This window comes from Cokeromyces recurvatus (genome assembly GCF_025118155.1).
Source record: "Cokeromyces recurvatus strain NRRL 2243 chromosome Unknown BX663scaffold_56, whole genome shotgun sequence".
NCBI classification, from domain to species: Eukaryota; Fungi; Mucoromycota; class Mucoromycetes; order Mucorales; family Mucoraceae; genus Cokeromyces; species Cokeromyces recurvatus.
This window is the reverse complement of record NW_026251442.1, coordinates 11,283-22,465: the sequence shown is the minus strand read 5'-3', so window position 1 is coordinate 22,465 and position 11,183 is coordinate 11,283. Positions and strand designations below refer to the sequence as shown.

The 11,183-nt window shown below is 30.1% G+C and overlaps 5 protein-coding genes across 5 annotated transcripts; 1 reads left to right on the top strand and 4 right to left on the bottom strand.

Moving 5' to 3' along the window:
• Window positions 1-498: 498 nt before the first annotated feature.
• BX663DRAFT_528061 (uncharacterized protein) lies at window positions 499-1,389 on the bottom strand. The gene is made up of 4 exons (XM_051530127.1): window positions 1,271-1,389; window positions 1,109-1,222; window positions 953-1,051; window positions 499-885 (listed from the first exon to the last, which is right to left on the bottom strand). The coding sequence occupies exons 1-4, from the start codon at window positions 1,336-1,338 to the stop codon at window positions 600-602; spliced, it is 567 nt and encodes a 188-aa protein (XP_051377489.1). The 5' UTR covers window positions 1,339-1,389; the 3' UTR covers window positions 499-599.
• Window positions 1,390-1,491: 102 nt separating this feature from the next.
• BX663DRAFT_565461 (50S ribosomal protein L13) lies at window positions 1,492-2,217 on the top strand. The gene is made up of 4 exons (XM_051532085.1): window positions 1,492-1,567; window positions 1,636-1,759; window positions 1,812-1,966; window positions 2,015-2,217. The coding sequence occupies exons 1-4, from the start codon at window positions 1,547-1,549 to the stop codon at window positions 2,153-2,155; spliced, it is 441 nt and encodes a 146-aa protein (XP_051377488.1). The 5' UTR covers window positions 1,492-1,546; the 3' UTR covers window positions 2,156-2,217.
• Window positions 2,218-2,505: 288 nt separating this feature from the next.
• BX663DRAFT_528055 (uncharacterized protein) lies at window positions 2,506-3,667 on the bottom strand. Its single transcript, XM_051530126.1, has 5 exons — window positions 3,593-3,667; window positions 3,437-3,508; window positions 2,988-3,348; window positions 2,784-2,925; window positions 2,506-2,726 (listed from the first exon to the last, which is right to left on the bottom strand). The coding sequence occupies exons 1-5, from the start codon at window positions 3,633-3,635 to the stop codon at window positions 2,583-2,585; spliced, it is 762 nt and encodes a 253-aa protein (XP_051377487.1). The 5' UTR covers window positions 3,636-3,667; the 3' UTR covers window positions 2,506-2,582.
• A 1,107-nt stretch (window positions 3,668-4,774) lies between these two features.
• BX663DRAFT_528049 (peptidase S8/S53 domain-containing protein) lies at window positions 4,775-7,419 on the bottom strand. The gene is made up of 6 exons (XM_051530125.1): window positions 6,943-7,419; window positions 6,834-6,888; window positions 6,685-6,764; window positions 6,087-6,620; window positions 5,442-6,031; window positions 4,775-5,382 (listed from the first exon to the last, which is right to left on the bottom strand). Exons 1-6 carry the CDS (start codon window positions 7,390-7,392, stop codon window positions 4,818-4,820), a joined length of 2,274 nt encoding a protein of 757 aa, XP_051377486.1. The 5' UTR covers window positions 7,393-7,419; the 3' UTR covers window positions 4,775-4,817.
• Window positions 7,420-8,302: 883 nt separating this feature from the next.
• On the bottom strand, window positions 8,303-11,058 carry BX663DRAFT_444959 (glycosyltransferase family 39 protein; the record flags this gene model as incomplete). Its single annotated transcript, XM_051523656.1, has 11 exons — window positions 8,303-8,809; window positions 8,864-8,994; window positions 9,063-9,334; window positions 9,392-9,593; window positions 9,674-9,769; window positions 9,841-10,027; window positions 10,082-10,350; window positions 10,413-10,564; window positions 10,628-10,704; window positions 10,761-10,836; window positions 10,919-11,058. 11 exons carry the CDS (start codon window positions 11,056-11,058, stop codon window positions 8,303-8,305), a joined length of 2,109 nt encoding a protein of 702 aa, XP_051377485.1.
• Between the last annotated feature and the right edge of the window lie 125 nt (window positions 11,059-11,183).

The window sequence follows — 11,183 nt, the reverse complement described above, 5'->3', positions numbered from 1 at the left end:
AATAGACTAGATGCATTAAGAGTAGTTTTTTTTATTAAGCCAAAACCTTGTTGGATGAGATAGGCTTTAATAGTCCTTTCCAAAATGTATTAATTGATAATAGTTTATATCATTGAAGTTTAGCATCAACATAACAAGTTATCAAATAATTCGGATACTGCTATCTGTCTCATTTTTCATATACTTTCATACAATTACTGAATACAACTAATACATATTTTGTTATAATAAGCGATTTACTTTCCTAATCATTATCAAAGGTACTATTGATAGTATAGACATTTACAAAAAAAAATCTTATGAGCCATTATCAGTATTATTCTTCAGTTACATAGAAACTCTACAGCTTTAAAGAAAGAGAAAATATAGCATCATATAAAAGGTTTTGATGAACAAAGAAGGGAAAGCAAGAATTATTGAAAATTAACATATTTGACATATAATAATAATAAATGGAGACAGCATATAAATTCATTTTCTTATAAATGATTTTTATATGTTTTAATGATTATTAAGATCAAGTCATTAAATATAATCTATGCTACTGAACAATTAAAAAGGCTCTCTAGAAGATGCTTAACTTGTAAATGGAAGGTTTATTAAGCAAAGAGATTCCAATTTTTAACCTGTAGTTTGTTTAAAATAGCCAGCATATCTTGCTTCACATTTTCAATATGAATGGCTTTCGTTTCATTGGCTGATTTTTGTTCACTACTCTTTGAATCCAATTGAATTGGTGCATTAATGGAAATAACGAAATCAGTTGAAACGTTCTTTAGTCTAACAACTACAAGCACGATATCAACTGTATTGAATGCATTTGTTTCATTAAATTTTGAGATCTTTTGAATGCCTTCCAACATGTAAACCTCAGTTGTATTGCATCTAGTAAAACAAACTCGTTAAACAAAGAAACTAAAACATATATTCTTTTATTTTTTATTTTTCTTACGGGAGAAGAGGAGAGGCAGTTTGTGGATTTAAAATATCAACTGTAGTAATTGACATCTCAGAAGCATCATTATCATCTGCCAATTGTTGAAAATGAAACCTAAAAAAAAGAAAGAAGCGTTTAAATAAATAATTGAACTTTCAGTTTCTATCTTACTTTGCAATTTCTTCATTGGTTGCTTCGACTTGCTCCAACAATTCAAAAATTAAACTTTGTTGTGTAGCCATGTCAACGAAAACTTCTTGATTATCTGGAATCTGTCGAAACTGACTTGTATTGAGTTAATTATTGTTTTAAATCAAGAAGATTAATGCTCACCTTGCATCAATGAAGGAATCTTGAACTGCAACTTCAATTGCACCACCAAATAATGGTTGTGTTTTCATGCTTTTATTTTATACAATGGAAAATGTATTTAGATAATACGCCAAAAAAAATAAATATTTTTGTATACATATTCTGAAGTTAAATTCTCCAGGTTAAAATTTTTACATATAATGTACGCATGCTAGCTGGGTCATAAAAAAGCGGGGACCTTATTTTTTTTTAAAAAAAAAAATAAAAGAAAAAGGTTACCCTTGTTCTCAATTAAAGATGTCTCAAGCTGTAGGAAATGTAAGTTTCTTATTTATTTTTTCTTTAAAAAAAAAGGAATTAAGGTAATATATTAATACCATTAGTAGACTGCCCTTGCTTATGCTCGTGTATGGCATGTGGTAGATGCGAAACAAAAAGTTTTAGGTCGATTAGCTACGAACATTGCAACTACATTAATGGGAAAGCACAAACCTATTTATGATCCTGCAGGTAAAAAAAGAAAAAAAGCTCTAACCAATAACGACTAACACTAGTTAATTAGCTGATTGTGGGGATTATGTTGTTGTAATTAATGCGAAGGACATTTTAGTTACAGGGAAAAAAGTCGAGCAAAAATTATATCGCCATCATACAATGCATCCTGGCGGATTAAAAGAAATCAAATTCAAAGATTTGCAAGCAAAAGATTCTACTGAGGCAAGTACTTTAGGATATTAAGTTTAACGTGACTAATTTATTGTATAGCCTCTACGTAAAGCTGTTTCTGGTATGCTACCCAAAAATAGACTTCGTGAAGTACGTTTAGATCGTTTAAAAATATTTGAAGGAAGCGAGCATCCTTATGAAGCAAATATTCTTAAACGCTATGGTATTGATAATAAATAACTATATTATTAATTATTGTTTTTTTTGTACATATAAATAAAGCTATTTTGCTTCTTGATTTGATATTTTTATGGAGAAGATTTATCCTCTTTCCCTTTTTTTTTTTTCTTTTTACAAAAAAATGATACAGAAGAAGAATAGATGAAGGATTACAGTCAAGCAGTTATGAGAAGGGGAAAGCATTGATACAGTATAGACTCGGGCTTTTTTTTCTTTTTTCGTTAAAATGAAATTAGTGTTGATTTTGTTCGAATCATGATGCAAATACTGTAAAGTAAATGTATTAAAAGAGTTGGGCATAATTTGTTAGCCATTTAATTTTAAAAGGAAAGAAAAGAGACGATTCATTGTGTATTAGAATAACTAAAACAAATCATGCATAGTTTTATTTCTTAAGGGATCAATATACTGGTATCAACTTTAAATATTAAAACAAATTATAATCGTCCATTGATAAGCGTTTTAACTTTTTCTTATGTCCTTCTTCAACTGCACAATCATCACAGTACCATTTCCCTACAGGTGGTTCTGCTAATCCAACACAAGCATAATGAAACCATTCTTTTTCACACTATAAAGATAATGTAAGTGAAGTGAATATCCTACACATCATGTACATGTTACTTACGCTTTCACCATCACAAGCCACCATATCACCATAGGATACTTGGTTACAATAACAATACTTTGGTTCATTTGGGTCGATATCTAATTCTGGAAGAATGCCATTCTGCTCTAACATTGGATTAGGTCGAGAAGAATGAAGAGTTCTATTGCACGACATTTAGTTTAAGAGGGAGAGCTTTTATTTATTTAATTATTTTATACTCACCTTTTTCGTGCTGATAATATACCATGCGGTGAAGGTCTTTTGCGTTGATGATCTAATTTCCAATCTTCAGTCCAATTAGCTTGCTTTCTCCCTGCTAGCCAATCCAAATCACTTATATCGGTTTTAGCCATTTGTGAATCAATACGTTCAATATGTCGATTAACAAGATCATACATTCGCTTTGTTAAACTGATCTTTTGATCTTGCTTTTGTACTGCTAATTTATAATCTTTTTCGAGTTGGAGTCTAGCTTGAGCTAGAGTAGTCGGTGAAGAAGAATCCGATGATGAATTTTGATTATTTAATGCTTTACATATTCTAGTGTATGAGCGTTTATGTTTTGAGTAGATTTCTTTAAATCCTATACATGTATATAAATATATAAAAGTAAGAATAATCCCATTTCTAAATGTTATATTTTATGTAAACTCATTTTATGTACACAATACGTTGAAATTCTTCATCCATACTTCTTAATTCATGCATGTTTTGATCAATTTCTGAAGGTAAATTTTGCAAGCCTATAAAAATAAATAAATGCATCCATTGTTAAAATGCCATAAAATAGTCAGAATTGCATTTTAAATTTATGTAATGGAATTTACTTTCTACATAATCTTCAAAGATGTCGGCTACAGAAGTACTCATATTCACTTCAAATTATTACAAATACAATGAATGATAGTAAAAAAGAAGAAAAAGAAAAAAAAAAAAATAATGTTGAAACATTTATATTTTTTAGAAAAAACTTAAAAAAAATAATTAAATAACCGAATTAAGAATAAAGTGTCTGAAACTGTATTCTCCCTGATATAGATTAAAAGGCACAGAAAGAAGCGAATCGTATTTTTAAGGTCAAGAAAAAAAAAAAAAGGAAGCTTCTCTCTATAAAAGATAATAAATTTACAATTAGAGAAAAAAAAACCTTTCTGTACAAGCATTAATTTGATTGTTGAGGCAAGGTAAATCTTAAGAATTAATATCTATGAATCAGACTTTGTTGGAAATAGATAGCATCAGCCAAGTTTAATATAGATTATTTCAAACCCACTAGAAAATGGAGCTATTGCTATTGATTTGAAGTCAATAAATTACAATGTAGAGTGTTCTCTGATAACAAACATAAATACACATGATAATAAAGTTCAAACCTTACGAGAAAAAACGCAATTTAATGATAAATATGCTGGAAAATTACTTCAAAAGAAATCAATCAAGATCCTAGTCAAATTATTTTGAGGCTATATACGTTACTTTTATTAGATTAACAGTAAGTTTTCAAATTGTATTTTCACTCTATTACTAGCCAATTGGTAAAACGAGTCATCATTAACAGTAATATATTATTTATAGACTCGAGGCAGTTTTATAATGAATCACTCAAATATAATTTGTAAAACCATATCTATAAAGTAGTAGCAGAGAGAATTATCGAAGCTGTGTACAATAGGTTCAACTATATTAGCTATAAAGGTATGTTTACTTGTATTACAGAGGAGGTATGAAAAAAAGAAAAAATAAATAGCCTTATGATTCCTCATCAAATAAAAGACACTATAAAACCTTATTACTAAATTTCATTATCTGATTCTCACGAAAATGCTTCTTGTTACCTGATACATACTCACTGAATATCGAGATAAGTGGCTAAATTACCATGAATATGTCATTAAATAATTCTTTCTTTCTTTAGACTTTTCTGTATTTCTTTAAAGTTGAGGGAAGCGGGAAGGGTTATTGAAAGTTTGTTAATTCATATTAAAACAAGGTTATTCAAAGAAATACAATGAAAAAACAAAATAAAAAAATAAGCTTAAATTTATTCATTATCTAAAAAGCTCTATTAAGTTCCTCATCATTGTCTGATAAATCTTCTTCTGATGATAGCTCGTTTATTTCTGTTAATGGCTGAAGTACATCAAATTCATATCCTGGTTTTCTTTCATCACTTGAGGCCTTCCATCCATGTCGTTTATAAAAATAAATACCCAAGGCAATAGTAAAGATAGCAATTGATCCTATAACGCTATAGACAATAGTTAAATAATCCTTTGATTCTTCATTAACATTAACATTTGTGGGAGTACTGGTTTCAATAAAAGTTGTTGTAGTAGTCGTCATTGGAGATGTATTAGCATTCGATGGTTTTATACGTGTGGGCCTTGACGGTGTATTATCTATTGTTGTCGTTGTTGATATAGTGGAAGTTGAAGTAGATATTTCTTCATGTTCATTATCATGATGAATACTAGTGGATGAATGGATAGGAGTTCCTTTAAAAAGAGGATCCTGCTCCCCATATAATGTTAATGTCCAATTTAATAAATGTCCCTTAGCTTCTGGATTATCTACATCATATACAGCCAGTGTCCAATTACCCACAGGGTTTTCTTCCCTTCATATACAAATATGAGTATAATCACAAATACGCATTATGTATTATACTATACTTACCAATGTTTAACACTCATAAATTTCCAATTTTTTATACCATTCTTGTTTAAATCCAAGCTACGTCGAGTCGCTAGTTCAGATTCTACATTATTTGGACTTATCAAGTTAATTACAATATTACCACGTCGTTGATGCTCAATATTAACAGTAGCCGTAATATGTTCTAATCGAAGCAGTCCAGCTGCTTTTATCATTTCTTCTGTTACTAATATAGTACTTCTCAATGCTTTTCTTGTCTTTAAACCTGTAGAATCGGGTATCGCTCTCTTCTTTAGAGGACTTGGTAATTCCAACCAAGTTTGTTTATTAACCAATTCAAATACCTTTGCAGCTTCAATTAGCTTATAAGCGTCTAATTTACCGTATCCAAATTTATGATTATATAATCTTCCAGAAGGTAGTTTTTTCCAATCATCATCACCTGTATTTATAGGGATAGCTGTCTGTACACATAAATGTTGTAAATCTCTCCAAGTTAAATCAGGTCTTACGGAAAGAACAAGAGCAAAGATGCCAGCTGCATTTGGAGCTGCAGCTGATGTACCACCATGTCTATCTGAGCAACTATTTTCACCGACATCTGTCGTATGCTAAAAAAAAAAATGTAAATATTTACTTTATATTAATATTAATTAAATTACCTACAATATACTCTCCTCCACCACTTGAATAAGTTACGACTAATTGCGCAGAACAACTTTCAGAATAAGGTGGGTGCTGATTTGTGTGATCAATAGCCCCCACAGTAATGGTGTATATACTATTTGTATATCCGTCAAAATTACAATTATCATCTGAAATAGCCCCATTTCCAGTAGCAAAAACATAAATGGAACCTTTGCCGCCACGTCCATTGTTAATTCCATTTAAAAATGCATCTGCCAAGATACCATTGGGTGCTTCCATTGTTTGTCCGTTATCAGATGGACCCCAAGAACATGAAAATATATGATTTTTTTGATATTCATAGTTCAATGCAATTGCTTCATCTGCATCTGTTAAATCTCCAGACAAAATACGTACACCAGCTACTTTAGCTTCATATGCAATACCCATACCACAAACATTATTTTTTACTGCTGCAATTTGTCCTGCACATCTTGTACCATGGTTATCGTCCCAAAGTTTAGGTTTAGGTAAGGATTCATGATCATTAAAATCATAGGAGCCTTCAGCAAACTATTTTTTTTTAAAAAAAAAAAAAAATGAGCTACAGTCTCTTTATAATGTACATATCACTTACAAAATTATCAGCAAGATCTTTGCTCATATAATCCAAACCATCGTCCAGAATAACAACATTTACACCTTTTCCAGTAATACCTAACGTTCAAGAGAAAGCCTTAATTTTATATTTTTATATATATGAGTTATGGCTTATTTGTTATTTACCTTGTTCCCATACTCCAGTGACATTGATGTCGTTACCAGGATATTCTTGATTAATCTAACACATGTAAATAACTTGAATATTTATAGATATCATATTAAACTTACATACCAAATGCCATTGTTTATCGAACAAAGGGTCTGTAATATTTAATAATTTTTGTACATTCATAAATTCATTTGGTATTGGTCCACGTTTTGTACGCCTTTTTAAAACTTGCTTATTGATACTTTTCACTTTTTGCCAATGAATGTCTCTTTTCATTAACGATTGTGTCTTTAGTCGTTCAAATTTAGCAAGAATGTCATCATCTCTTTTATTCAATCGTGGCTTGGGGACACTGACCATAAACCAGGAATCTAGTTCACCAATATATCCCTCATATCGTACACCTAGTTGATTTGCTATGTATTTGATTGACTCGTAGCCATCATTACTGGGTATATTGATTGTATAATAATCACGTTCTGCTTCTCTCTTTCCCATATATCTTTGAGCTTCAGTTAAAGTAACTACCGATGCAATGACCATTGCAATCGCCCTTAAATTAAGATTAACCATTTGTGCAAAGAAAGAAAGAAAAAAAAAGCTATAAGGAAAATCTTGTCCCCTCCCAAAAATAAATTATAATAATATTTTAAAGTGAAACATTCCATATTCGGAGATTTCCTTTTATGACTAAACAATAAAAGCAGTGCATTCTCATTAAAATAGCTTAGTATGTTATCATCCTGGTCGAATCAGAATAAACTGACACCTCTTTTTAGATCAAAGTATCAAAATGCAATAGATAAGTGAACTAATAGGAAATAAGTAAAAGTAAAAATTAAAAAGTAGTGGTTCGAATAGATCAGATAAGACACAAAATACAAGTGTGCTATTTAGTTAAAATAACAGCTATTTGGTACAAAACAACAATATCCGGATCAGGATCTTTTTTTTTTTTTTTTTTTTTTTTAGAATCGTTAATTTCAAGACATTCTTATAAGTGTTGTATTAGATTTCTAGTTTTTACAGTTGAGATTATCAATATGGTTGACTCTTAAAATGGTCTAAATCAGGCTCCTCAGCCATTCTCCCAGCAATTTCACTCTTCATTGTAGAGCGTAAAGAATATGTAGAAAATGGAAATAGAAAAGAATTTAATCATAACTTAAAAATTAAACTTTACATACAAAGGGAAATGAGATTTAATAAATTTATCTGATTTATTAATCTAGATTAATATTCAAGTGCTCGTCTTTTTTTTCTCTAGCATTATGAGTAAAATCAGACTCTTTGTTAATAACACCTTTACTAAATAATAAATTAGTATTATCTTCAGATTTAACTATCTTCATTGGCTCGGCAACAAACTCTAGACCTACATCTAGCTTGTCAGACTTATCTTGAACAGGGATTGTGGAAGTAGTGTTATCGAACCTAATAGATATATAAAATTTAATATTTGTATTCAATATGCATCTATATATTACCATTCGCAACGTAAGTCCCAGGTAGAACGCCATGTGGCTTTTAAACAATTTTCTTTAGACCAAGGTTCAGCGTATATAATTGGAATAAAAATACGATAAACATAGACAATCATCATTATACAGACTATCATAAAAGACCAACGAGCAGGAGTGGAGAATTTACTGGTAAATAATTCAAAAAAGACGCCACTCATCAATACGGCCATATAAAGTGAAGGCATATAATGATGAAGGAATAGTTGACGTTTCATTAAATTGAAAGGAAAATAATGGAGTGCCCATGAAATAAAAAAGAACCCCATTATAGAATCATATCTGGACAAGTTAACTTGTAGAGGAATAGATATACAACGTTTAGCAAGTACAAAAATGAACACCTTATACATTACATATGTAAATACACAAGCTGTAGATACCCAATAAATAAGAGGATTTCCAAGTAAATAGACCCTTAAATGATCTTTAGACCAAAAACTAATACCTCGCTTTAATAATGGCCAGTCCTAAACAGACATTTTTATAAGTTTAACTTTATATTATATCTATCTATAGATTACCTTAGGCCTTGAACCATACATATGAACTGAAGACAGGCCTTTATTAACATTCCACATCACCTTATTTAATTCTAAAAATTTGCCAAAAAATCCTTTATGTTCATACTCTACAACTTCTGCATTTTCAGGCACTATTAAAGATGATTAACAATAACAATAAAAAAAGGAAAGGAAAAAAAAATAAAAAAAAAAAACTTACAAAGGTCACTTTCAGTACTTTCAATTCTCCAAATAGTTTTAGGATAAAGTGCGTCTCTCATACATGTCACTTCCTGCTGTTTAAAACCCCATTCCGGTAATTTAAATTTACGTGAAAAAAGTGCACAATTTTGAGTGACAGAAACCAAACGAAATTGAGAACGACGAGCACGAAGTCGTTCGCCCGCAAATGGATCAGGACCATCATAGTTTATGATCTCAACACGCCAATTATCATTGCTATCCCCTTGAAAACCTTTAAATCCGTACGAACTTTTTTTTTTTGGTAAATTAGATTTATAAAGCAATATAGTTAAATTAGTTATATACCTTACTTCATATTGATATTTTTCATCATTTGTAATAGGTCTAATATCATGGGTGTGAAGGCGTCTATGAGTCTTAAGATGTGTAAGACGTACAATATCTCCATGCTTAACGTATTCAAGATCATTCACATCATCTGTATCTGCCTTGTTAATTATCCACCAATTATTATCATCAATATGAGAATAGAGTGTAACTTGTTGCTCTACACACAATATGTATATATAAATAAAAAAAAAATAAGTCAAAATTCATTTTTTTTTCATTTTATACACGATAAATTACGATTGCTTCCACCAGGATATGAATGCTCATGAGAATGAAGATAACCACCATTTGTTCCCATATGCTTGATACTAATTTTGGCTCCATATACAATATCTACAAATCCCCGGAAAAAACAATTAATAAATATTTGTATATGTGCATTTATATATGTATATAGTGTATACCGGCAAATGTGCTTTCAGGGAATTTTACGCCTTGCAAAGAAGTTTGAAACTCAGATGACATATGACTAGTGCCAGTTCCAGATAAAGGAAGCATATTAAAATGAATTTCGAAGCAAGTAGCATAGATGATAAAAGGAATAAGAATTAAACATATAAAATAGGCCAAGAAGTGTTTTACTAGTTCAATCTACTAATAAAATCAGAAATTAAAATATCTATAAATGACTTATTAACTACTAACCACTTTGATTTTTTGATTTCCCCATAGATCCCACAAATTCTTTATGACAGCTAAACCAATTGTAGCCATGGTAAACAATCCAACCCATTTACAACTCACAGTAAGTCCTATACCGACACCTGTTAAAATAAGCCAAATCCACCACCAGAATTTATATCGTTGATTTGCTTGATTGCGAAAATTAATCCACATCAAAAGTGTAAAAGCGATAAAGTATAATAAAATAGAATCCAATAGAATCAAACGATTGTTTGTAATTAAGCTGTTTTCTAATAGCAAATATGCATGTAAATACCTATTGCTTATTTTTATAGATTTCTGTATATATTACCATAACAAATCATTAAAGCTGTCAAAATAGCAGTCGGTCTAGAAAATCCAGAATTACGCATTGTCCAGTAAGCAATAGGTACCACCATAACACCATTTAAAGCACAAAAAGCACGGATTTGTACATAAGGTACTTTTGGTTTAAGATAGTCTCTATTATATACATATATCGTTATTAGTCTACATGTCAAATCAAGTTTAGATCATTAGATTTACTTTCCGATTTCCTTAAAATCAAATTGTCCATCAAAACCAACTATCTCAGCAGCCCAAGTAATTAACAATTTCGCCAACTACAAAAGTAGTTAATTACTCTATTTGTTACAATAGTAATTCATGTTTAACTTACTGGAGGATGAACATCCATAAAAAATTTTTTATTAATATATTTGCTAGCGAAACCGCCAAAATGGACCTCATCAAATCTAAAAAAAAAAAAAAAAAAAAAAAAAAAAAAAAAAAAAATTAACTATCGTTATCTATGTGTTGATATTAAAGAAACTTTACACTACTGATGAAGGTTGTGAAATCCTCCACAATCTAATATAACATGTCCAAATTGTCAAAATGATAGAAATAACCCAGTCGATCCTTTTTTGGAAAATAGTAATTTTATGGATTTTCGTTTTTTTTTCTTCTACAACCATTTTGTTGACATCATTTGAGATGCTCTTGGTAACATGACGATGTTTAAGTTGGTCTTTGTTAAGGAACGAAGCTCCTGTAGACCAACTCATTTTAATATTAATTTTTTTTTTATATTTATAACTTG